We start from the raw sequence: 24,523 nt of genomic DNA on the forward strand, positions 1-24,523 counted from the left end.
CTGTCACTGTCCCGGTGTATGCGGTCGCAGCAAAGTTCAGATCCGATCGACTTATCCCCAAGATAATGCTATTCTTGTTGCTGACATCGTCATAGAGATAGATACTAAGTCACCTAACTCAACTTACCTCCAGTCGGTGAGTATCAACGAAAGGGTTCGACTATTGCTTCAGATGGTGGACGATCTCCCTTCTTTCTCCCCCAGATCGGGGAATGGAGAGCCCTGATTTGGTGATCCTTTCGCCTCTCCACCTCCCCCGGGGGCTATTCTGGCATGTAGTACGTATGTAGGAAGATATCTTGTCCTATACGTAGTATGTACAATATGGGAGCACGGAGTCCTGTACGGAGCACTGTACGGAGCAGTACAAATCATTGTGAGTCGAGGGAGATAGTGAGTGCTGGCACCTTATTAGTTAGGGGTCTTCATTTCCTGGGTAATGTCCTTTCATTTACACATCTGCGTCTTTTATACCAGATCACATATTTCATCTATCAGATCCAGGTGAGGATCGACAGGCACACACAGCCTCAACAACCTCGATGATGTCGAGTTCGGGATCATCAACCCTCTATTTAGTGCTTGGTGCTTGGTGCCTGGTGCCTGAATTGAACCACGGTTTCTGGGAGGAGGGGGGAGGGGTTAAACATAGAAATGACGCCGCCTCTGTGACCCAAGTAACGTACAGTAGACTACTAACAGCAACAACAATAGCAACCGACAAGAAGCCACCCCATCAACAACCACCGGAGTACAGTGCAAGCCACGCTACGCTAAGCAAGCAAGCAAGTAAGCAAGCATCGCAGCCAGCCCGCCAACGCATTGCATCCGCCTGGCCCCTCTGCCCCTGGGGCCATACATAACCTACCCTGTCTACATTCATCCGTCTAGAACAACAAAAGAAGGGAAAAAGGGAAAGGAAAAAAAAAGGAAAAGGAAGGAGGCAGGGATAAAGTATGAATGGGGGCGGACCCCGAACATATTTGGCGAGTCGAGTCAATTACCTAGTACCTAGACTACTGTTGTCGTCCCAGGGAAATCGACCAAGCTAGTAACCTACTCATAGGAGCAAAGAATGGAATGTGTCACATAGCGCGTAAATCCCCCCCATTAGCGTCCCGAGCAGCTAGAGCAACGGGATTCTCTGTCCTGCACAGGGGACTGGGACTGTATAGGATAACTTAGCTGTCACGGTGGATTTTTGTCTTACTCTTCCAATGTTCCTGCCTTTGTCATTCCCTAACTACTAGACAAAAAGGAACGCCTGCATTTGATCTTGCATTTTGACACGGGCGAGCAAAAATAACAATCCCCCCCCTCCCCCAAAAAAGAGCGACCGTCCAATTGCAACTCTGTCAGCAGCTTTGTCGTGTCTCTCTTTCTCCCCTTTTGAGTCAAAACAGGGCGAATTGGAGTTCAATTTCTTGAATATATTATCTCCTCCACACCTCCCCCAAAGGGACACAACACCCCCACTGGCCGCTTCGTTCTTCATTCTCGATCCACGTAAAAAAAGAGATCCCTCTCCCTCCTCCCCCTCCCCTCCTCTTCCTCTCTCTTTCTTTTCCCTCCTCTCTCTCACCCTCCACCTCGTCGTCCCCGTTCCCCGCCCAATGTTATAGAGAAGCACTTCTCTTTTTTGTTTTTTTTCGTTTTCTTTTTTCCTGTGCTCTGCTTCCGGCAGCCTGTCCCTCGTTTAGAAACCAGATTTCCCTAATCTGTGTGGTTTTTTGTTTTTCTTTGACTCTTGTTTTGTTTCCTGGTGTTTTTTTTCTTTTTCGTTGTTGGGAACATTTGCTTGCTTGCATAGCATAGCCTCTCTCTCCCCCTCCGCCGCCTTACTACGGAGTTGCTCTCCACCTCAACCACAACAAACCCACCCGACCCGGTCACTCATTTGAATACTACTAGAGACCACCCCCCATTTTTAGAACAACCACCAAAAAGCAGCAGACAGAAATTTGCTTATTCGCTCGCTACTCGATTGTCCGGAAGGATTACTGGATTTGGCTTGATCGCCTTTTAATCATCGTCATCATCAGCTTCATCAGCTTGCTTCATCAACTTACTCCCTTCTTGTTGTATACCGACCGCGACATACGCCATTCGTTCAAAACCAACCCACCAACCACACCATCGTTTGCAATTATTTCTTGCTTGCTAGCAACCTCACACTCATTTGATTCCCAAACAAACCAAAGAACACCTTCGAAGGAAATAGAGACAATAGACAGAAAAAAAAAAACCATGGAGTGTTTTCGGCAGCTAGGTCGACTGATTAAGGCCCCGTTCAAGCGCGAGAAGCCGCAGCCGCGGGTGCTGGAGATTGTGAGTTTGGCAACATGCATACCCGGGATGCAAGATTTCAAGTTACTGATAAGGGCGCTGCAGGGTCCCCCTACAAACTTTCGGAAGGAGGAAATGCCTTCGTTCTTCCCGGACGACGAGTAAGTCCGATTCTGTCCACACTGGACGGTGTGGGGACTAACTTGTTTGTTTGTAGTGCCGCAACTCTGCACAGTCGTGGATCGACCTTGGAAAGAGAAAAGGATATCGCCATCGCGGCCATTGAACGGCAACAGTCGACACGGGATAAGATCAAGACGCATGTCCGGCGACTGAGTCGGACGGCGGCGGCGGCGGCTCCCAAGCCGCTGGCTGAACAGGAGGAATGAATGTTCATTATATCCTCCTGATAGACATTGTCAACGACGATAGTGATGACGAAGACGATGACGAACAACCCCGCCATCATTATGGGAGAAACTCGGTGCCCAACCTGACTTTGTCAACGCCATACACGCACACACGCACACACACGCAACGGAGCAATGCGCGCGCGCTTGCGCCCGGAATCATAATTACACATCACCTCAGAGAAGGAAGGTTGGCACTTCGTTGAGACGCGATTTCTTCTTCGCCTTTGGATCAATGCCTCGTGGATTTTGCGGTGGAGGAGGAGCTTCACTGGACGATGACGACGACGACAGGCGGGATTGGACCTGGATGTTCGACTTGGGCGGCGGCTCTGGAAGCTGATCCCAGTCATCAAAGATTAATCTCCTTTTGGAAATAATAGTGGTTGGAGTTGGTGTACGATATGTAGTAGTAGTGGTGGCATTCATAGACTGCGCTTTTTTGGATTTTGGCTCGATCGTAGGAGTTCTGTAGGATGAAGACTTGAGTGAAGCATCCGAGCTCGTCGCGTAGTTATGTTCCTCTGGAAGCGGAGGAGAGCGTCGCGATTGTCGTCGTCGCGAAACTTGGTGAGGTGTGGTCTTCACATGCGCATGCGCATGGGCATCGAGGTCATCGTCCTCGTCCTCGGATGCCGTTGCATCCTCATCGTCGTCAACTTGGTGTCCATCATCTCTCCCATGTCCGCTACCCCCACCACCACCATCACCACCACCACCCGCACCCCCAATCCCAGCCCCAAACCTCCTTCCAATCCCCCCCGGCGCCTGCGCAAACCCCGCCGCCGCCCTCGTCGCCGACCGTATCCTCTGCATCCCGACCAACGACCGGTTCTTCCTCGGACTAACCATCAACTCATGCAACGAAGTCCCCGCCCAGGTCTCATCCTCCTCTTCCTCCTCTTCTCCGTCTTCCTCATCCCCACTCACGACTGGCCTTACCCCAGCAGTCATCGTCGCCAACCCCTCCCGCTGCCTCGCCGCCAACTCCTCCTGGGCGTTTCGCTTTTTACTCTCCCCACTGAGCGGGGTGACCCCATCGGTGGGTCTTTGTTGCTGCTGCTGCAGAAGTTCTCGCTGCTGCGCCTTCACCTCCTTCTTCCGGCGCACGTACTCGGCGTAATGCAAGTGCTGGGTGAAGGACTGGGCGACGCTATAGAATTCGTCTTCGACCATCATGTAGATGTCGTCGTTTTGGAGGCCGGGGATGAGATATCTTTTGGGGGAGGGGGGGGGGGGTTAATTAGCATTCAACATGTAGTGTGGGGTTGAAGGGGAGAGGGGCAAGGGTGGCTAACTCTTCCGATGGACAGCGGTGGATGGGGGATGAGGGGGGTGTTGGGGCTTGAGATTGGTGAGTTAGTTCTCTCTCTCTCCCTCTCTCTCTCTGCGCCGCGAACGCAATGATTGAGAAGTAGGTTGTGGGTGTGGGAAACATACAGGATCGAAGGAAGTCTCGTCGACGGGTGCGAGATCCCCCTGAGCCCGGGGGGCTGCTGGTTAGCTTGCGCGCATTGTTTCGCGTGGTTGATGAAGCTGCCGCCGCCGCTGCTGATGATGAGGTCGCGCCCGCGCGACGGGGTTGCGGTGTGGAGGCTCGGGAGTGGATTGCTGAGGAGGATGAGGAGGGTTTACTGCTCGCGGTGGTGTCGAGAAGCCAAGGGAGATTTCGGGGCATTTTTGGCTGTTGGTGTTAGCTGCAAGCTTTGGAGGACATCCTTTGATCTTTTTGAAGGTAGGATGGTTGCGTTGGGCTTGGAGCTGCGATATGGATCGCGACGGGTAATTTGGGAAACGCGTTCAATCTCCCGCGGGCCGGGAAGACCCCGCCTCTTTGCTTTTAGATCTAGGTTCTGCCCATATAACCCTCTTGGGAGGGCTGGTTGCTCCACCTCCCGGTCTTTAAGCCAGCGAGCCAACCCGAATTGGCCGGCGGGCGGCAGTAGTGAGTTCAACTGTTAAGTTATCCCCTGGCTGCTTTCACTTTCACTTTCACTTTCACTTCTTTGTCTGATGACTTTGAATTGTTGATGTGAGGATATAGTTTCAACTTTGGGTATCATATTCTGGTCAATCTTCTAAATACACACTTTCTCTCGCGAGAGCAAAGAACATCACTTTCTCCCCCGGATCTCATCCCCAACATCATAAACAAAAGCCCACAAACCCCATATCAAACGCCCAATCCCAAACCCAGCGAGACAAGAAATTCGTATTGTCCCGCACCCGTATACACAAAGAATCTCTGCTGTAATGCATAACGCCATTTCTCAGAATAAAGAGACAAACCAGCCGAGCGCATAAAGGAACCTGAAACCAAATAACCCTTGCCACAACAGCAGCATCTAAACCTCTCCAGGCCGCTTGCTGTTACAGCTCACAATCTTCACCTTGTCCGCCGACACGGTGGTCTGGTTGTCCAGCTTGAACGTCACGTCCTTGATCAGGAAGGTCCAGACTTCATCGCAGAATCGGTAGGTGTCGAGGTGGCCCTGTAGCGTTCACGCATGGATGGTTAGTTATATCGTTGCTGGAAGGATAGACCCAGGCCTGCTGCGCAAGGAGTGTGATCTCCACGGAATAAAGCTTGGCTTTTCAGGGAAAGAGGCAAGACGGTACCTTGAAAGTCAGCCTCGCGCGCACCTTATCCGCCAGCACCTCGGTCACGATGCGGTCGAAGGTGGAGAGGATCTTCATGGCGAGTTGGGGCTCGATCCGGCCCTCGTTGATCAGGTCGTCCAGGGTGTCCGTGAGGGAGAGGCCGATGCTGTTTTTGGTTGTGCGTTAGTCTGGGTGGGTTTCTCCGGGCGTTACTGAGGGGGGAAGATGTACCTGCTCCCGCGGTAGAGCTCGTAGTATGCCTGGGCGCTCATCTTTTTCACTTCTTTGGCTGGCTGCAGAGGTCGGGGCGAATTTAAGCAGAGTTGTCGGGGTTTTTCGTGGTGTGGGCCGAGGTCGGGGAACGTGAAGGGGGTATAATCAGTCGGTTTTGTCAGCTGGTGGAGTTGGAGGGTTGGAGTTGTGACTGCCAGAGAGATATCTTCACGTGATGCGGGTCTCCTGGGGAGTTGGGGTCGGGTCATGTGACGTAGTGTATCGCTTTGCCATCCATTACATCAATGCGACGCGATTTAAAGGGCGTTGGGAGTAAATGATCAAGAAATCGATGGTCTCGAAAGAAAAAAAAATAACTTCATCACTTCACGATGCTCAGTCTATGCTTAACTCGCAGGCCCTCAAGTCTAACGAGACTGGCCTCATCGACTATCTGTCAACATACGCTCTTTGCGCACATTCCTTCCGAAACAAAGTATATCTCCTCCACCGCGTGTAGATTAGCAGATACTAGTACCAAGGGTCAGTTTAAAGACACATCATGACCAATACATCTTAGTTTATTGATTCCCACTTTTCGACTAACATATAATAGACGAAGCCCCATCGAATACACAATCATCCAAAGAAAACACACCTACAGCTAAGAAGCCTACCACCGACCCCAAATCGAAGAGTGTCTCGCAGGCAGACCAAGAGCTCCGGGAGCGCCTTGAGCAGATGTCTGGAGGCGGTGGTGCTTCCGGGATTGAGTACGAGGACGGCAAGCCCACGGCTATGAAGCGCAGCGTGCGCAATAACATGTTTCGCTATATCTGAGAGACGAGACGGCTTGACGCATTAGGTTGCTATCATGATTCAGGCTGATGATCGAGTCTGAAGCGAGTCGCGCGACCAAAATACCTTTCCCCTTGTGGTAACTAGAGGATACAGCCCTGAGCCTGCACTCCTGATGATTCAATTTACCCAAGATACAATCGGATAACGAGAAATGATACTCTACCTGTCAATCGAGATCACATTCTGTCAAGCATATGTATCAAAGATCCTAATTGTAGCTATAATATTATCGCAGAGGAGTCCAATGGCCGCCGTAGAAACGCCTTACGCATATACTGCAAATATGCCCTCCGAAATACTGGTACTTGACGCCTTGAAGTGCAGGTCCAAATCCAAGCCAAAGCCAGCCAAGCCAAGACATCTGTCTACACATTACCGAGACTGCTGTCCAGCATCTTACATGTTTCCAATCATGCCTGCCAGAACACCCGCGCCAATGACACCCCCATCAGACGCCTCGCGCAAGAACACCGATTTGCCGCTCTTCTGCGGACCCGTTCTCATGATAAGTCGATCGATGTACTGTTGGCACATCTCCTTGAAGCTAGGATAATGCTGAATGATCCCACCTGTGTATGCGACCACGAGTTCCTCGGGCCCTGACTGCCAGTCTGCAGGAACAGGCGTGGGGGACAATACCGGAACAATAGGCCCATTAATGCTACTTGATCCACTCGTTCCTGGTGCTTCCGGTTCTAAATGCTTTGAGACCGCGGATAGATCCAGATTGGCATTGATCTCAGTTGTGGGAGAACCCCCGGGACTGTCGACCTTTAGTTCGATCTCCTGCGCACAAGCAAGAAGTCCTACAACGGCTGCCGCGATCAAACCTGCAGATCGCCGTTGCACGGTCCTAGCTATCTTGCGGAAAGCGTTGGCCGACGGTGCATCCCAATTCCACTCGCTAGATTCAGGGGGCGGAAGGGACTGAGCCAGCTCACTTGCGAGTTCATGATCGGACCGGGAGCGAGCAACCTTGTCAGATATGAAGGAGGTCGTCAATGCATATTCTTTCACAAGAGATGCGGGCAGATCCTTCTTGGATAAACCACCTTGGGTTGAGAGATAATCACAGAGAATGAGCCGAACGAGTTCGCCAATGTAACGACCTCCAGTCATATACTCGAACGGTTGAAACCCCGGTCGTGCACATGCCTGATCAAGCTCGATGTCCCAATGGGTGATTATGTGGAGCTCTTTCAACGGCGGAGCGGCACCGGAGATCGTCCATTCGGTGTTGACCACAGTTTCGTCGGCCTCGGGATTTCTCTGTCGTACCTGTTTTGCTTTGGAGCTGTGGAGCGAGCTAAGCTTCATGGGAATGGTTGCATTGCAACCCGTCCCCACAATAATTCCCATCGCAACTCTGCTGTTGGGTAATGACTTCACAGAGTAGGCAAGCGAAGCAATAGTGGCCACGGTGTCATTGGTGATTGCCGCGATCTTTAATTTAGGGAGGTTGAAGAGCTTCCGCCGTTTGCTGGATGGTTCACATTCATCGTCCGGGCGTCTGGTGTGCTTTTCATAGCCACTTAGAAGGATTCTGCGGAGATCGAGGTCGGATGAAATCGCGAAACCTTTGCCCATCGGCATCAACGTCGCCTCAGTGAGCGATTCTTGCCTAGGTTGCGTTAGTAAGACAGGATTTACCCTGCCAGCTCGCTGGGTAACACTTACATGATGGGAAAACTAAATGTAATGCCCATCTCTAATTCCTCCGGAATCTCGCCGCGAGTGCTCTCCGAGGTCAAGCTCTCCGCCACGACCTCCGCGATGCAGTCGCCAATCCAGGAGAACAGGTCCTCCGCCTTATCCATCTTCAGATGCTCTTGAATGGGCCATGCTCTTTCTAATGTCCGCTTCACACGCTGTCTCTGTGCCTTGCGTAGGGTATCTCTCGACCTCGCTGAAGCATCGCCAGGCGGTGTATCAGACTCGGCCGCCTCTCCAAGCAACTCGATGAAGGCAACCCGTAGATTGGTTCCGCCGACATCGATGGCTAGGTATCGACCCGTCTCCAGACCGGTGGGTAGACGGGTAACCGGTGTTGGTAGGAATTGCTCCTTGGAATGCAGGGCTAGGTCTTTATAGATCGTGGAGAAGCGGCGCGCGAGCTGATACAGGACCGCTTCATCCAGAACCAACGGCGACAGAAATTCATCCAATATACGCTGGCGTTCTAGGTATTCCTGGTGTGAGGGGTCCATTTCAGCGTTCTCCTCCTCGTCCTCTTCTTCGAGTGGATCATCGTGTATGTTTTCATGGTCTTCATCCCTGCTTTTGTCCACCTCTATCGAACTCGTGGACGTCATGTTGTGAAGGGTTCCGCGCCGAGGAGGGCGGTCGAACAGGCAAGTTACCGACGCGTGTGACTTGCAGGTAGCAATCGTTTCGGTGAAGAGTGACTTGTGCGACAGAGCGGTAAGTTGGCGGAAGGAAAGGGTTCAGGTATGGTGTTTGTCTGCGTGTCCTCGCGGAATGTTTTCCAGGTAGGACGGGATGTGGGGGAGCAGGAATGAGGATTTCAGTCCCGGTGATAGGATGCATACAACGGTGAGCCCTGTCGTACGCGATCCTGTTGATTGCTGAAGGAATTCAAGATGCAAACCCTAGCCGGGGGTCTTTCCGTGGGGATTGTAGGTCCAAGGACGATAGGTTCTCCAAGGGGGGGACGTTATCTTGCAGCTTGCTCTAGACTATGATGAGTGTGACGGTCAGCTCCCAAGGTTACAGTCAATGCACGGGTTCTAGCGCGGACGTTGTCAATTCAGTGGCCTGTCTGTATGATGAAAAGAGGAAAGGCTGAGATATCTTGCCGGACGAGAAGGGTGCGACAGTGACGATCATGATGCAGGGAGTCTGGCAAAAAAAGTGGACTACAAGAAGGGGGAGGGAGGGGGGAGCGAAGGGACAGAGGCATACTCTTGTAAGTCAAAGAACCCCACCAGGACGGTAGAACACAGTTGACTGTGGGAAGTATGTACCTTGAGGTGTGATAGTGAATGATGCTGGAAGAGCACAGGTGGAAATACTCTCAATTAAATATTATGATCATTTTCCGTACAATAGAAAGAAAACAGGACCAGCCAGTGAGTAAGAATTCATTGCCATTCCCCACCCCAAGAAGACTAAAGTAGTTCAGTAGCCAGACGGTGGGCAAGAAGGGGCACGACGGAGAAACGGAGAAGAAAGGAAAGAAAAGGAAATAGGTTGAAGTGGTAGAAGAGAAGAAGGAAAAAGGGAAAAAAGAGTGACGAGTACGTATTAGCCTTCAGAGCCGCCGGCCGTTGTGGATGGGGAAAATGCAGATGCGACCATCGGCGGACAGACGATGTGACGCTACCATGGAAGGAGTGGAGGATGTACTACTAAGTTACTACTAGTTGTAGTAGTAACTAGTACTCGGTCAATGACCCATGATGATAATGGCTCGATCTGATTCTGGACCCTCATCACCCCCCTTCCAACTAATGGAATGCTATTCAGTTGTAGTTGAATTGTACTGTAGCCTATCTGGTGGTGAGGTTCCGCTGACCAAGCCTCTCACCATAATCAATGATTAGTTGTGATTGGAACCTGTGGGTTGTGAGGTGATAGACAACAACCCCAACAACAACAAATAATTGTTGTTGTTGTCGTTGTTGTTGTTGTTTTCCCTTTGATTTTCCACCACCCACACCCCTTCGTGGTCTTTTCCCCTCCTGGAAACCGTCCCCTTCCCGCTAAGTAGTCAACGTCACCTTCTCCTCTTCCTCTCTTATCTCAAATACCACGCCAATATACAAGAAATTCCCCTTCGTTTCCAATTGGTGACCGCATTTCCTCCTTGGTGTCAGGTCTGATTTGCCATGGAATCAACTTTCAGCCAAGCCTAGCTGCACCAGCTGTCATTTAAACTACTGACTGCCTCGTTCCGCTCTCGCCTTGCATCGAGGCTAGTATGCAATGGATGCTCTTTTTCACCAACACCGCTGTCTTGAATTACCAGACTACGAACCAGATTATCGCAATTTGAAACAGAATCGTTGATAAAATTGGTAGCTCGTCATCCTGGTTCGAGTGTCTATCTAGCCATGTGGTAAATGGTGGGCCATTTGTCCCATATGCGTATCATGTCCGTTGAGTCACAACATGATGCCTTCCAAGCCTTGCTTTGGGGATACGTACTAGGCGTTAGATCAAACTCTCCTATTCCAAGAAGACAGCCGAGTGGAGGAATAGGTGAAGTCGAGTCAGATGGGATTTACGCTTCGACCTCTATCTGTCGGCCCTTCGTATAGTCTCCAGCATAGCCGACCAAACGACTTGCTATGACACCACGCCTCGATGCCAATGCTCAGTTGTGAACCTGCGAAGTACTGACGGCACTACTCTCAGACCACTGCTGCCCTCGCCGGAGAAAGTTCGTTCGCCCCGATTGGTCAGCCGAGAAGTCTGGGTCAGTGATGACTCCTCGCTTATACTTGCGATGTTGTGACCACGGCGCGGTGAGCCCCAGTCAGACAAGCCACAGGATACAAAAGAGACGTCCATACGAGTCCTCGGACAGAGAAGAGAGTCACCACCACCGCAGGTTTCGTTTGGGAGGTGTGAATTGCGTCAGATGCAGGTTGCTCTGGGCAATACGGTCAGAGCTCCGAAGTCGGAGATTCACTGGGGGGCAAGAAGAGATCCAGGGCAGGACTGATGACCGGTACACTTGCGGAGGTTCCGGGCCAGCCAAGCAACTTGCCCTGTGATCTGCGCGCGACAGGCTAACGGGTCCCGTCATAGTAGTCGCATATCTTTGTATGCTATGCACTACGGAGTAGTCTAGTCATCCTCCTTGTTGACCCTTAGTGTGCTACTTGAGATCAAGGGCCTCCACTAAGAATACTGCTGATACTCGGGGGGCTTCCCTCTTGTGTCAATTAGCGTGATAGGCCTCGTCACCGAGCTCTGGATGGGGTGCCTGCCTGCAGACAGCTAATTCGAGGCGCCTTAGTTCCATCTGGCATCGCTCCACGGGTTGCACTATCAGGTCCACGACGACCGTGCTCACTGAAAGGCATTTAAAACGAATGGAATTCAAAGGTCCGGTGTTTCAAGTGCCATGTATATTGCTTTTCTTTGTAATCGGCGTGGATGTTAGATTACTCCCCTCATGGCTAGATTGTAGGCTAGAAACTTAGGTTTGGGGTTCCCGATAGTAAGTCAAAGTCCTGCGGGTTAACTTAGCTCTAGTAGCTCAGCATGGCAGTAGCATGTCTCAGTTGTTATTCGGCATTCGTAACTTGCGACAGCAAACATTGAATAATATGCTCACCGTCCAAAATTTGGAGTCAGAATGCCTTAAGTGGATGAGGTGTTCACACCGGGTGGACTGTCAACAACTGATCTATGCCGTGTTCTGACTCGCACGGATCAGTACGAATAAGCCGCTGCGTGGGTCGTAGCCGTCCATCCAGCTAGGGCTGCTTCGAAGCTCATCGAGAGTCGTAGTGCGTATGTAGTGCATAAGGCGTTGGTTCAGTCTCAACCCCGGCAGCATTGCTGCAACAATGCAACCTCAATGATTCATGCAAGAAGCATGGCAATCGAGGTTCACATAGACAGCAAAACGAAGTAGAACGGAATCTCTCAATCTGAGCCACACTGCTGAAGCATTGCGCAATTAACGATCTGAGATTCCCCTAACGATCCGACAACTGCATTGATGGGACCTGTATGAACGTTTTTGGGCTGTTGTTCGCAAGTGTAACGCGAGGGCAAATTGCCGGGCCGCTGACTCGTTGACATCCATTAATCACGGATCACGATCTTCCCCCACCACCTTTCCCTGATCTCACCCTCCCGAATTCAGCCCAGCCCATTCCATCCTCAACTTGCACTACATTGCCCACAACCTAGTACTCATCGGAGTACTACAAGCTCTGCCAAGATGGAAAAGAGAGCCCACGAGACCGGCTACGTTGACATCGCCGACTCCACTCTTCCCCATTCCATCAGCCGCCGACGCGACCGGTTCATTACCCGGCTCGCCACTTATCTGGGGACTGTTGCTCTTATCGGCTTGCTCGTGTTATGGACGACAAACTCCATTTCCGGCATCTACTTCTTCTCTTGTCACCAAGGCAAGAGATATCAGAAGGGCTCTACGCTGACAAGTGATGAGGCGCTCTTCATGCCCGGGTTGCCCGGGACCTCGCTCTCAGCGCAAACCACCAAGAAAGTGCCCCTGGAAGCTCACATTATGAGCAAATGTCCAGACGCACGTGACTGTCTGCAGCAGCTTGTCGTGCCTGCGATGGAGCAAATCAGCGACAAGGTCGATTTCAAATTGTCATTTATTGCTAGGTGAGTTGTGCCTGTCTCCTGTCTGGTCTCATGTCCATGGATTCACAAATACCATATGAGCTAATATTACACTCTAGTGTGTCAAACAAATCCTCAGAAATTCAATGCAAGCACGGCCCGACCGAATGTATCGGAGATATGCTTCTTCTCTGTGCTGCAAATCTTCCTTTCCCTCCTCAGGGAGTCGAAAGCGCTGTTGGTCCAATGACTGCGCGTACCCCGACTATTCGGTCCCTTGGCTTTGCAAACTGTCTTGTTGGGTCGTACTCCAAGATCCCGGAACGCCATCACGTCGAGCAGTGCGCATTGGAGCATGGCATAGACTTTAGTACCTTGAACGCATGTGCTAGTCAGGAAATCGATGATCCCGACTATGGCGGCGACAGTGCGCCGCTCAGCGGCATGGCTTTGCTACGCGAGAGCGCCATCCATAGTGCAGAGCTTGGCGTCAAGACAAGCTGCACGCTTCGACTTGATGAGTCTGTCTGGTGTGTCCGCGATGGCGGCGTTTGGAAAGATTGCGCAAAGAATGGACAGGGCAGCCAAGTATCGGTGCTGGCGGATGAAGTCAAGCGACTATGGGACCGGATCAATTGATACCATCGATTGTATGATATGATGCCGATGCCAAGTGATGATTGATGACAACTTGTGCCCTGTTCTTGTCATCTCAACAACATGTGAACATAATTGCCTCAACTGTGTTTTTTTTTTTTGTTTGTTTGTATGTTTGAATAGTGGCCTCAAATCTGTTTATAACCCAATGGACTCTTTAACCCCCACATCAGCCTTTCATACGCAGTTTCGACATCCGCGGCCACCTCTAGTGTGTGAACATCCGTATTGAGTCTGTTGTTGTCAAGCACATACTCGTAAGTGAACCATTTTACTTCTCAGTGGACGCGCGCTATCTATGCTCTTCCTGCCACTCTCCATCATCGTCATTTGCCCTGTGTTTGTGCAGAAAGTGCCACCAGCTGTTTCAACACGGTTCAGTTTTGGAGACCATGAAACTCTCTAGTGTCCAAAAGTAGACAGTAAATAGAGGTCTGCTTGTTCTACCACCACAACACCACTGAGCTGCACTAGGAGTGAACCCTCGCCGACTAAGCGACCCATGCCTTCACTCCAAGCACTACCAGCTCCATCTTCGTTCATCTGATCTGCCTTTCAACTCGCCTGCTGTCTCTTTATCTTTTGAAGGTGACATTTTCAACAATTCAAATACTTTTGTCAATTATCACATAGGCGAAGACACAAAATCCCGGAGCTAGGACGATGTCCGCTCTCTTCTCCACGGCAACTCTTGAGCCACATCTGATCCAAAAGTTGAATCAGATGGTGGCCAAGTGGACTGCTTCTAACCACGAGCCCTCTCCTCTTCTGCTGCATCTTTATCGGAACCTACAGAACATAGACGCCCTCGACCGAATCATTCGCAACCATATTTCTCTCATCAACCGGCGATCCCAGGATGCCGCGGACGGCGAGATCAGTCTCTATGACCGGGCATTGGTGGCAATAGGTCATAATGGATTTGAGATTGGCTCCGAAGTGCAAGATTTCTACCTCACCGAGTTCCTTGGGGCTGATATCTCCTGCTCTCTCAATCAGCAGGTCGCCTCCGACTACATAGAGTTCAACCTTGAGTTGGAAAGAGGTATGAAACCGCTCTCGTGTCCCCAAATTTACCGGTCAAAAGGGGAGACTACATGCTAATACGTTCCCGTCGCTTAGTTCTCGGACTTGATGATACTGAAAGCGTAAGCGGAGCTGCCAGCGCCACCGTCAACCCTAGCATTGGTCATGGAGGCCCAGGTACAACGAGCACTCGAGACGCGTCTGGACGACCCAGCTCGCCCTGCCACGGGATCAGCATCCAGCCGAACATCAACCGCCTGGTCATCCGGTACCGCCAGGCCAAGAACGAGTTCTACCGTCACAGTGAGACTAACACGGATACCGAGTCCTCGGTCCGGTTCCTGCGTGACACGGCAGAGAATGCGTTGCAGTACCTTCGGGCCAACGGGCGTCCCGACCATCCCCTCATTCCAGACATTGAATATCATTTCCGGCTGGCACGCGACCGCGCCGCGCAACTCAGCGGGGGGCGTCAGCGCCGCTTCGAAGATCCTGTTCGTCATGACGGAGGCGGAATCCACTTCCGGGGATCGCGTTGTGAGGATTCCAGGCGTTATGTGGGCGATCCTACTACGCGAGCTAGAGCCCATGATACACCTCGTGGCAACAATGGACGTCCCGTCGAGGAAGCCCCCAATGACAGGAACCACAGCACCAGTAATGGTAGGAAGAACGAGGCTAGTCCTTGCCCTTCGAACAAACGCAAGCGCCCCATTGATAGCTACCGCCCTTCTCGTGACAGCTAATTCAGATACCAACCATTCGTGAGGAGATGCTTGAGGTATCTGCTCATTTCTGCTATTTGGTGATCGATAAGGTGCTTATGCTCATGGAATTGGATACAGGGATGTGGGGATGGAACGTTGATGTATCTAATCAAGCAGTAACTCAACTAACTGACTCATTGTTTATTGTTTAATGACGATGGATGGGACTGAAGTTCTTGGCTGCAGATCTTTCGGCTCTTTAGCTTCGGGGCTGCTGCCACGTGCCCGGGAGGAAGGGGAGGAGTTGGCTGTCTTGCTCTTATCGATCCTGAACCTGATCTCTTCACTTCCCTTGTACTGTACCTTATCCTTTCCACCGTCGTTGATAACATACATGACTTCAATGCGACCAGATTAAGTTTTGCTTTGACCTATTCTTGTTGAGTTATGATTTGCTTAGACAACGCGCATCCAGCCAAATGACCTCCTTGCGCGCTGGCCCGACCGGAACCACATATTCCCCTTTCGGCAGTGGGTCTTCGTCGTCCGATGGGCTTCTGTACACTCCGGCCTCCGACAGATCAGAGGAGGAGGATAATAATGATACTGGCCCCTCCTCATCCCGGCCCTCTCGTCCTACCATAGGATCTCTGAAAGTGCAGACGGACTTTAGCGATGAGGCTGACCTTTCGGTTTCTTCCGACGATGGGCTGGACGATGGATATGATTCCTATGATGATGATATCCGGCCCAATTCCAGCAGAGATTCTTCCCACGATCTTCTCAAGTATACAATTGAGGAGGAGCAACAGGTGGTCAAACGCTTCGATCGCAAACTCGTTCCATTCCTGGCATTATTATACTTACTTTCCTTTCTCGACCGGTCAAGTACGTTCTAAGTTGCCTGGACCATGCGCCTCCTAAAAAACCAACCTGGCAAACTACTTAGCTAACCTACGCATGCAGATATCGGCAATGCGAAGATTGCCGGTCTGGAGGAGGACCTGCAGCTTTCTTCCTCGCAGTATGAGTGGCTGCTCACAGCCTTCTACATCACCTACATCCTCTTCGAATGGATGACTCTAATGTATCGGATGGTGCCTGCGCACATCTACATCGCCCTGTGCGTCTTTGGATGGGGCCTCGTCGCCTCTTTCCAATCGCTCGCCACCTCTTTCGGCGCGCTCGTCTTCCTTCGCGCAACGCTGGGGATCACCGAAGCAGCCTTTGGGCCCGGCGTGCCCTTCTATCTCTCCCAGTTCTACAAGCGTGAGGAACTCGCCTTCCGCAACGGACTCTTCATCTCCGCCGCCCCGCTGGCCTCCTCCTTCGCCAGCAGCCTCGCCTGGGTGATCGTCAAGTTCAGCAGCGGCGGCCCCATTGCCCCGTGGCGCACCTTATTCCTGGTGGAAGGGTTCCCCAGCGTGATTGTCGCCGTCTTCGCCTGGCTCTGGATCCCCGACTCGCCCGGGACCGCGCGGTTTCTGGACTCGCGGCAAAGGATGATCGCTCAGCTCCGCATGGATGACACTAGTAGTGGCAGTGGCACCTTATCACGGCGACTTGGAGGGTCGTTTAATTGGGGGGAAGTCAAAAAGACCCTCGCCGATCCCAAAGCGTACATCACCGCTGTGAGTTCTTCTGTACCCACTGAACCAACCTCCACATAAATCAACTAACAAGACCCTACAGTTCATGTTCTTCAGCTGCAACGTCGCCTTCAGCTCGATGCCCGTCTTCCTTCCCACGATAATAGCAGAGTAAGCCTCCCCAATCTCCCCAAAACCCTTCCGTTCAGTCCCCCCAACCCTCAAAACTAACCACTCACCCCCCGCAAACCGCAGAATGGGCTACACTGCACTCCAATCCCAAGCCCTCAGCGCACCGCCCTACCTCCTCGCTTTCCTCACCGTCCTCCTAACATCCTACTACTCGGACCGCCACCGCCGCCGCAGCCCCTTCCTGATCGCCCACGCCCTCGTCTCGGCCACCGCCTACCTCACCCTCGCGCTCACAGGCCATTACCACGCCTTCTTCGCCGACCGCAATCTAACCACGCTACAAACCACCATCCGCTACGTCAGCCTCTACCCGGCGATCGCGGGCTTCTTCTCCGCCATCACGCTGATCATCACCTGGAGCATGGATAACCGGCCCGCGCAGGAGGGCAAGGGCGCCAGCGTCGCGCTGCTGAACCTGGTGGGCCAGTGCGGGCCCTTGCTGGGGACAAGGCTGTACCCTGCCAGCGAGGGGCCGTGGTATGTGCGAGGCATGGGGGTGTGTGCCGGGTGTATGGTGCTCGTGGCCGTGTTGGCAGTGGTGCTGAGGGGGATGTTGGGGAGGGAGAATCGGAGGGTGCAGCTGGGAAAACAGGGTGGTGGTGGGGGCAATGAGGAGTTTGAGATGGAGAGGAGGGAGGGTGGGGAGGAGAGTGAGGTGTTGATTTTTGGGGAGAGTAGGAGGAGCAGAAGGAAGGGGCTGGCTGTTGGGGACGACGGCGGTGGTGATTATATCCTTTGATCCTCTTGGGTACTTGGGTGTGGGCATGGAATTGGGGTTCTTGGTGAGGGTAGGTCGATATCTGGACCGGTTTGTTGCGTATTTGTTTCTGGGGAAAACATATGAGCTTGATATCTTACTCGCTTAGGGTAATATATTGCAGTTCATCTTGGTGAGCGAATATAGAGTTGAGCCTATAGCCATTTGCAAACTGGTCGGTTTGAAGTCTCGATATAGTGGGAAGATGTTTGATCTCGTCGTCAATTCATCGGCGTAGCGACTGATGCGCTGATACAGGTGGACCCTTCAGCTTGATTCATCATCCTAGGAGGCTTACGCATTGAAGTTCAGAACATTATACCCCTCATTCCAAAGTCACTCAATCGAAGTAAGCGAGAAAGGATATCTGCTAGTAAACTCGGGTGCCAGTAAGAAATAATGGCTCAGCTATATTAGGCAATAACGCTCCAGTGAAGACAAAAATACAGCCATCCAGAAAGAAGCCCGCCCGACAAAGTCCAGTATGAGACCAACAGAACAGCGTAAGAAGCAACATGATTATGTCCCGTATTCCCTCTTTTTTTCTCTTATGCAGAGCGAACCTCATCCTCCTTGAAGAGCGCTTCCATAATTAACAAGCACTAAGTATAGAGGGTATCCCCAATCTCCTCCCTTCCACCCTCCATCGTCCTAATCGATGTATGTATCACGCGTGTATGTGTCTTCCCAGCTCTTCGAAACGAAAGACTAATTTACCAAGCAGTATGCCCCCCATCAATGACCAACGTACTCCCCGTCATAAAGCTACTAGCATCGCTCAATGCAAACAGCGCGGCACCCCGAAACTCCTCGGGGGTCGCCAGCCGGCCGAGCATATTCTCGGCCTCCCACACGGCGCGGGCGGCGGGGTTCTGGGCGAACACCTGCTCGACCATCGGGGTGAGGATGTGGCCGGGGCAGAGGCTGTTGACGCGGACGCCGTGGCGGCCCCACTCCATGGCGAGGGAGCGGGCCAGCTGGATGACGGCGGCCTTGGAGGAGTTGTACACGGGCGAGGTCATCCCCTTGTTGGCGATCAGGCCGCTCATGCTGGCCACGAGCAGGATCGACCCCTTCTGCTGGTAGGCGAACATCTGGCGCGCCGCCGCCGTCGCCGCGTGGAACACCCCGTTGTAATTGATAGACATGACCTCCTGCAGCGCCGTCGGGGAGTGCTCCAGCGCCGCCTGCAGGTGGTTGATCCCCGCGGCGGCCAACAGCCCGTCCAGCCGCTGGTCCTGCGCCGCGATCGTCGCGAAGAGCGCGTTCACTTCCTCGGCGTCCCGCACGTCCACCCGGTGGTAGTGCAGCGCGCCGCCGTAGGTGCTCGCCGCGTGGTCTTGCGCCGCCAGGAAGTCTGGGTGCGGGTTCTCCAGGCGGTCGAGGCAGTGCACTGTTTTTGGCAATGTGTTAGTTGGGATGGAAAGGAGGGTGGACTGGGGATATGGGCCTGCCTACCCTTTGCGCCGGCTTCCATGAGAGCTTCGGCCATCGCCAGTCCGAGCCCGCGGCCGCCTCCGGTGACGGCGAACACCCGGTCTTCGAGATCGAACTCGCGAAATCGACGCCCGTCCTTGTGCTCGGGTTTCAATTTCGACTCACGTGTCTGGATGTGATGCGCGCCATGGGGAGTCGAGGTCGTGGAATACGAGGCTCGGAGGATTGAAGACGGGATACAGAAGCCTGCTCGTCGAGGCAATGTCGGAAGCGACCGACACAATGTGAAGCGCATTGCGGGAGATGCAGTTTATGCGAGGAGGAAGGTGGAAGAGTGAAAGAAAATGAGTAAAGAAAACTACCACCACACGGTCGAATGGCCGCGATTCATCGTCACCTGTGTCGTCTCCGCGACTGAGCGGACTTGGAGTTTATACTCTTTATGAACCCACGCCAAAGTCAATTATTCCGAGAGAAGCTAGGCGTACACGTTGTACAAAGGAAGAAAAGGGTCAAGCAAAAATCAAGCTGGCCGCGTGATACCATCCATGGGCAGGCTGTCAGAATCTAGAGCTGCTTTCACGATGACTTCAGGACCCATGCCAATTCATTGCTAACTAAATTCCATGGTACGGGGACTAGTCCGTGCATCAGTAGTTCCCCGCGATTTAAGCTTGCCACAGGGAGCGGGCGCGTCTCGAGGCAGTGGCATAGGGAAATGATTGGGGCAAATGTCGTGTTTGAGGAGCTATCGTGGAGCAACAACCAACTGCCCATTGCTTGGATGCAGAGTCCCGGCTGTCGGCTTTGATCAGTTGATCGAGGGATGACGATCATCCTCTAGGAAAGGCCCACAAGGACGGGATTCCCGAGTATGGGGAGGCCGAACAGTTGGATCCGATTCAAAATCAGACCAGCAACTAGCACAGCAAGGACGGCCAATGCTACTCGAAGTAGTAGTGTCGGCTATGGTTCCCGGATAATTCTGATCTCAACCCTATGGCGACCAGTTCAAGGGGGTCTCTTCATTTTTTTTTTCCTGCCCTCGGTCATTGTAGCGGTGCTGGGTAGTTGCCAAGGAAGAGGAGTAAAGATGAGCTTACCCCGGCTTCTTTGGCCGAGGCTCAATCCATGGAACGGGATCCCTCCAATGACGGTCCCGGCATCCCCAGTGACCAGTGATGGTGTAATGTTTGACACACCCTTACAGCATCAAACTTCCAAGGTTCTTATCTGTCTTGATCATTGACACTTATCTCCAGCCATGAATGATCCTTGCCAAATATGTGGATCGAAGTCCAGCGTTTATGACCTTGGCAGGGTTTTCCTCTTGGCTGCGTTGCTGATCCCCAAGCCGGGTCATGAATCTCTCTGTTGCACAAATTCTTGACAGCACACGAGCCATCCACTTATGAGTCCTCGTATTATCGTGTGGCAACGTCTTCTCTCAGGAGGCTGTTCTCCAGTTTACTCCAGTGTGTCACTCGTATCTCACTGGACTTTCTCTGGGCGAGATTGGTAGTACTTTTGCACAATTCTGTGAAGCTTCCGAATAATGACATTCCGGAGGCTGAGGTACAGTCCGGCGAGCGGGCTGCATACCCGCTCATGATCAATGCATTCCAGAACATCTTGTAGATTCCTGTGATCTGCCAAGCCTTTCGATGGTTGACGATCTGTGCTATTTAGAACAACCCCTTGCGATGACACCAGCCTTGGGCGAGATACTGACTCAGGAACGAGTCGGCTCGAGTCAAGGGATGGCTGGTCAACACAAAAGGGAGAGGGCTTGTCGATCACCGTCAAAGGATAGAAGAAGTTTTCGGACTAGATTCAAATCCGTGCTCAAGAAGGAATTGCCTGTTTGAGTAACCCGTGAAAAGTCCGACCATGGATCAGGCGTGTGATCCGGGTTTCGTGCTTTATTTATAGTCCGTCCAGCAGGTGTTTGGGATTTGGTAATTGAATATTGGATTCGATGTAAGCCTTTTCGATATGCGACTGGACCCCTGAGCTCGTATCTCTCAAGGCATCCGCATCTTAAGTTCATGCTAAAGATGAACACATTCAAAGAATGGCACAGACTCTCATCATGACTGAAATGGCTTCGCCAGTAAGGAGACATGCATGTCACCTTGGAGAGTGTTCGTCGGTAGCCAATTAACTCCCTTCCCCCATCATGATTGTACTTAAAACTGGTAACAGAGATTTCCGCCCAGCTTTTTCACCGGGTAGATTAGTGTGTGATGTATAGCCCGGGCATCTGAACTTGGAATGAAGAGACACATCCTTTCATAATCAGCTTGCCGGGGCATGTACAGCATAATGCAGAGGGAAAATGGTTTGGAGAATTCGAGGTGGAGCTCCAAACCTGCGAATCATGGCCTAGTCGGCTTAGAGTTGTTGCGCTGAAGTAAAAATCAAGGCCGGGCAATGCGGCCACGTTCTATGCGTAAAAACGCAGAGGGTGGGTTGGGCCATTATCAATGGCTGCAGTCGGGCTTGATGGCCCTGCTATGCCCCGAGCTTATTGAAGCTGACGGCTTCTTTCCAATGCAATCGCGAAATTTGTGGGGCAAGGTATGTCATACCTGGTGCATTAAGCATTGCCGGCAATCCCGCTTGCAGCAGCACCAGGTCCAATGCTTCCATTGGCATTTCCGAAGTCTAGTTTCATGAGAAGCCGATCAACACCGGCCGCCTTCCGGGGAACGTAGTGTTGAAAGCCGGGCTCCGCATCAAGAGACTGATACGACCAGTCATCCCCTTTGTCCTTGACCGTGTCAAACAATTGCCGCCCTTCGCCAGATCGGTTATCATCTATGTCTCGAAGGCGTAAGATAACATCTCTGATCCCACCTTCGACACCAAGCCGTGCAGCTTCAAGCGCCTGCCACACTTCCCGTTCCTCTCCTGCATAGTCTACCAAAGAGTCGATCACTCCTTCGTCTGTTTCTAGGTCCATATGGCGTTGTATGCCTTCTAGGCGCACCACAAGCGCAATAAAATGCTCGATGCCTGCGAGCAGGAACCTCAGCACCTTCGTAAATGGCACGTCTGTCAGGAAAAGAGCTTCAGCTAAAGTGAAAAGGTACCGACGATGGGCAGCAGTTATAGTTTCTGGATCATGCCGCCTGAGGCCCTGGCTATCGCGGTTGAGGCTCGAATTCGACGCTTGGGAAGTTGTCAGGGGCGCACTAGTCTGTTTGCTTCTCGACGATGATGCTGTTCCAGGTCGGGAGCTTGTAGCATATGTCGATTGTGATGTGCCGCCTTCAATCCATTGTTGGAAGTGTTGCCATGATTCGTTGATGACTTCTCCCTGAAAATAACTTCCGATCTCGGACAGCACAAAGAGTGAGCCGCTACACGTTGCCCAAACTGCCCTCATCTGCCGGAGTCTGGCGTTGTCCCTCTGTCTCCCTTCCCTGAGCCTATTCTGGCCATAGGGAGTATTGCTTCGAGGAGGCCCCCAGGGCGAAGGATAGCATCTCCGGAGAGAGGTGTGTTTCCAAAGGTCACCAAGGTGAATATGAGCGCGACGGATACCTAAGAGGAAGGAGTGAATCTTCGAGTACACGGACGTATCAGAGGCGGAAAGGAACAAATCGAGAGGAGGGTTGACTTGCACCGAAAGCTTCGTTGCGATGGGAAACAAGAGGTCGTCGAAGTTTATCTTCGACAACTTGATTCCTGAGTGCACTTCGTTCGCGACTTGAGACAGCGCCTCTTCTCCATCATCTCTGTGCTCATCGATCGTCAAACGTAGCAAGGACTTTGCGTGATCAAGATCATCATCTGCAGGATCTTCTTCATTTTGCAAAGAGTAGAGCTCTGTCAAAGTCTGGGCCAAGGTTGTCATCACGTCGACCTCCCTGATAGATGTGCCTCCAAGTTCAGCCATCGGTTTACTCTTGGATCTTGAGTTCGCATTTCTCTGGCGCTTCTCATGTAGACGAGAGTCTGCATGCGAAACAAGCGCCGTTGCGAATTCTCCACGTCCGAGTAGCAAGAAATCATGTAAGACAGACAACGTTTCAAGGATCTTAGCTGTCGGCAGGAGGGCTGAGAGCGTGCTTTGAGACAAAGAAAGCCGTATAGATACAACAACAGTGGAGATCATGGTTGCCGTCATTGGTGACTTCAGAGCAGCAAGATGCTTAATATGCTCTTCCCGTAGCGTGACTGGGGACGTGGAAAGACCGGTATCGTTCAAAGTACCCCGTTTCGCTCGGATTAGATTCAAAGTCTTGCCAATAAAGAGGATAGATGATGCCGTCTGGGGTAGCACAAATTGCGGTAGAAGCTTTGAATGCAGTTCAAAATTTGTCGCATTCGCTTCCTGGATAAAGAAGTCGGTTTTCCCGAGAATAGGAAGGTTACCATATAATAACCATGTTGATAATTGCCGGATCCAAGCAGTCTCCGCAGTGCTAACCAGGTGAAGTGCAATCTCCCTCACATCAGCATAACCCGTTTGCAGCTCCGCTCGTAGGTGGTCCATCAAGGCTGCGCCACTGCACGTTGGGCCGACCCCTTTCGTGTTTGCAAGCTGTATATACTTGACAACCTGCCACATCCATTCGAGTCGCCGAGTCCAAGGCGCGAATTCCCCGACTATTGTGGACAGTGGCACAATACCGTAACCGCCAACATAAGCACTGTCTTCGACCAAAATCGCCTTTTCCACCTCTAGTATTTTTCGCTGAAACCCCCCAAGATGTTGTGAACTGATAGCCGTTGAGACTGCCCGACAAATGACGGATTCATGGGAAGCCGATATCAATCCTGTACTATGTCGCAATCTGGCATGGAGACGGCTTAAATGGGCAAGTGAGGCGAGGAGGGCTTTTTCCGGGGGAGAGACGAGAGGGAAGGCATCTTCAGCGACAAGAGATTCTTCACTTTGCGGATTGAAAAGAGGCGACGGCTGGCCTGAGAGGCAGAGGAGGATTTCGTGGAGCATTGTGGTGGTAGTTCCCTAGGCGGACGCAAACTCGAGGTCAGACGGTCATTAATGGAGATACCGAAAGAGCGCAAGCGAACCTCAAGGCGAGATCTCTATCTCGTTTAGACTTCTGACGTTGCCAATATAGAATTGAACGTCCCAAGATCTCAAAGCGACACATGTATAGGTGCTGGCATTGAGTCGGGGCTATGAGCAAGCAAGCCTCTTTGCTAGCCCCTCGCCCTGTATCGCGGCGCGTCGCGAGATCTGCGGAGGTAGATGATACCTGCGGCAAGGCATAGAACAAATGAGATACCAGCCTATTAGCCCAATAACGTTCTAGAAAGCAGAGAGTATCTTAGTTTGTTTTAAGTTCTAGCCTTTCTCAACAGAGGCATGATGGGAGAGTTGATCAAAAAGTTCAAGTGTCAAAGGCTAAACGGCGACGCATCAACAAAAGCAAACGAAGTGCCTGGCAACCTCCGGTCGGGACGGACCCTTCTTTCCGCTTTCTTGAGTTCCATCATCGGTGCTGGCCAGTGTCC

At 52.0% G+C, this 24,523-nt stretch overlaps 10 protein-coding genes across 10 annotated transcripts; 5 read left to right on the forward strand and 5 right to left on the reverse strand.

Moving 5' to 3' along the window:
• Nucleotides 1-2,247: 2,247 nt before the first annotated feature.
• ASPACDRAFT_45925 (uncharacterized protein) lies at nucleotides 2,248-2,675 on the forward strand (the record flags this gene model as incomplete). The annotated part of the gene is made up of 3 exons (XM_020201704.1): nucleotides 2,248-2,328; nucleotides 2,392-2,447; nucleotides 2,504-2,675. 3 exons carry the CDS (start codon nucleotides 2,248-2,250, stop codon nucleotides 2,673-2,675), a joined length of 309 nt encoding a protein of 102 aa, XP_020053411.1.
• A 198-nt stretch (nucleotides 2,676-2,873) lies between these two features.
• Nucleotides 2,874-4,374, reverse strand: ASPACDRAFT_45926 (uncharacterized protein; the record flags this gene model as incomplete). Its single annotated transcript, XM_020201705.1, has 3 exons — nucleotides 2,874-3,912; nucleotides 3,995-4,040; nucleotides 4,137-4,374. The coding sequence occupies 3 exons, from the start codon at nucleotides 4,372-4,374 to the stop codon at nucleotides 2,874-2,876; spliced, it is 1,323 nt and encodes a 440-aa protein (XP_020053412.1).
• Nucleotides 4,375-4,750: 376 nt separating this feature from the next.
• On the reverse strand, nucleotides 4,751-5,636 carry ASPACDRAFT_80557 (transcription initiation factor IIA subunit gamma). The gene is made up of 3 exons (XM_020205677.1): nucleotides 5,529-5,636; nucleotides 5,316-5,463; nucleotides 4,751-5,188 (listed from the first exon to the last, which is right to left on the reverse strand). Exons 1-3 carry the CDS (start codon nucleotides 5,567-5,569, stop codon nucleotides 5,042-5,044), a joined length of 336 nt encoding a protein of 111 aa, XP_020053413.1. The 5' UTR covers nucleotides 5,570-5,636; the 3' UTR covers nucleotides 4,751-5,041.
• Nucleotides 5,637-5,837: 201 nt separating this feature from the next.
• Nucleotides 5,838-6,580, forward strand: ASPACDRAFT_1858539 (uncharacterized protein). The gene is made up of 2 exons (XM_020197619.1): nucleotides 5,838-6,053; nucleotides 6,127-6,580. The coding sequence occupies exons 1-2, from the start codon at nucleotides 5,903-5,905 to the stop codon at nucleotides 6,348-6,350; spliced, it is 375 nt and encodes a 124-aa protein (XP_020053414.1). The 5' UTR covers nucleotides 5,838-5,902; the 3' UTR covers nucleotides 6,351-6,580.
• Nucleotides 6,581-6,767: 187 nt separating this feature from the next.
• Nucleotides 6,768-8,683, reverse strand: ASPACDRAFT_33097 (hexokinase family protein; the record flags this gene model as incomplete). The annotated part of the gene is made up of 2 exons (XM_020199929.1): nucleotides 6,768-7,992; nucleotides 8,049-8,683. 2 exons carry the CDS (start codon nucleotides 8,681-8,683, stop codon nucleotides 6,768-6,770), a joined length of 1,860 nt encoding a protein of 619 aa, XP_020053415.1.
• A 3,552-nt stretch (nucleotides 8,684-12,235) lies between these two features.
• Nucleotides 12,236-13,485, forward strand: ASPACDRAFT_80559 (GILT family protein). The gene is made up of 2 exons (XM_020205678.1): nucleotides 12,236-12,707; nucleotides 12,785-13,485. The coding sequence occupies exons 1-2, from the start codon at nucleotides 12,292-12,294 to the stop codon at nucleotides 13,302-13,304; spliced, it is 936 nt and encodes a 311-aa protein (XP_020053416.1). The 5' UTR covers nucleotides 12,236-12,291; the 3' UTR covers nucleotides 13,305-13,485.
• A 500-nt stretch (nucleotides 13,486-13,985) lies between these two features.
• Nucleotides 13,986-15,094, forward strand: ASPACDRAFT_45931 (uncharacterized protein; the record flags this gene model as incomplete). Its single annotated transcript, XM_020201706.1, has 2 exons — nucleotides 13,986-14,367; nucleotides 14,445-15,094. 2 exons carry the CDS (start codon nucleotides 13,986-13,988, stop codon nucleotides 15,092-15,094), a joined length of 1,032 nt encoding a protein of 343 aa, XP_020053417.1.
• A 302-nt stretch (nucleotides 15,095-15,396) lies between these two features.
• ASPACDRAFT_123808 (putative MFS transporter) lies at nucleotides 15,397-17,920 on the forward strand. Its single transcript, XM_020196684.1, has 4 exons — nucleotides 15,397-15,943; nucleotides 16,022-16,686; nucleotides 16,748-16,815; nucleotides 16,900-17,920. Exons 1-4 carry the CDS (start codon nucleotides 15,535-15,537, stop codon nucleotides 17,573-17,575), a joined length of 1,818 nt encoding a protein of 605 aa, XP_020053418.1. The 5' UTR covers nucleotides 15,397-15,534; the 3' UTR covers nucleotides 17,576-17,920.
• Nucleotides 17,921-18,306: 386 nt separating this feature from the next.
• On the reverse strand, nucleotides 18,307-19,325 carry ASPACDRAFT_33167 (putative short chain dehydrogenase/oxidoreductase; the record flags this gene model as incomplete). Its single annotated transcript, XM_020199942.1, has 2 exons — nucleotides 18,307-18,986; nucleotides 19,052-19,325. 2 exons carry the CDS (start codon nucleotides 19,323-19,325, stop codon nucleotides 18,307-18,309), a joined length of 954 nt encoding a protein of 317 aa, XP_020053419.1.
• Nucleotides 19,326-21,629: 2,304 nt separating this feature from the next.
• On the reverse strand, nucleotides 21,630-24,159 carry ASPACDRAFT_33121 (putative gamma-tubulin complex component GCP4; the record flags this gene model as incomplete). The annotated part of the gene is made up of 2 exons (XM_020199933.1): nucleotides 21,630-24,011; nucleotides 24,058-24,159. The coding sequence occupies 2 exons, from the start codon at nucleotides 24,157-24,159 to the stop codon at nucleotides 21,630-21,632; spliced, it is 2,484 nt and encodes an 827-aa protein (XP_020053420.1).
• Nucleotides 24,160-24,523: the final 364 nt, after the last annotated feature.

The sequence above is a fragment of the Aspergillus aculeatus genome (assembly GCF_001890905.1).
Source record: "Aspergillus aculeatus ATCC 16872 unplaced genomic scaffold ASPACscaffold_14, whole genome shotgun sequence".
In the NCBI taxonomy this organism is placed as follows: domain Eukaryota; kingdom Fungi; phylum Ascomycota; class Eurotiomycetes; order Eurotiales; family Aspergillaceae; genus Aspergillus; species Aspergillus aculeatus.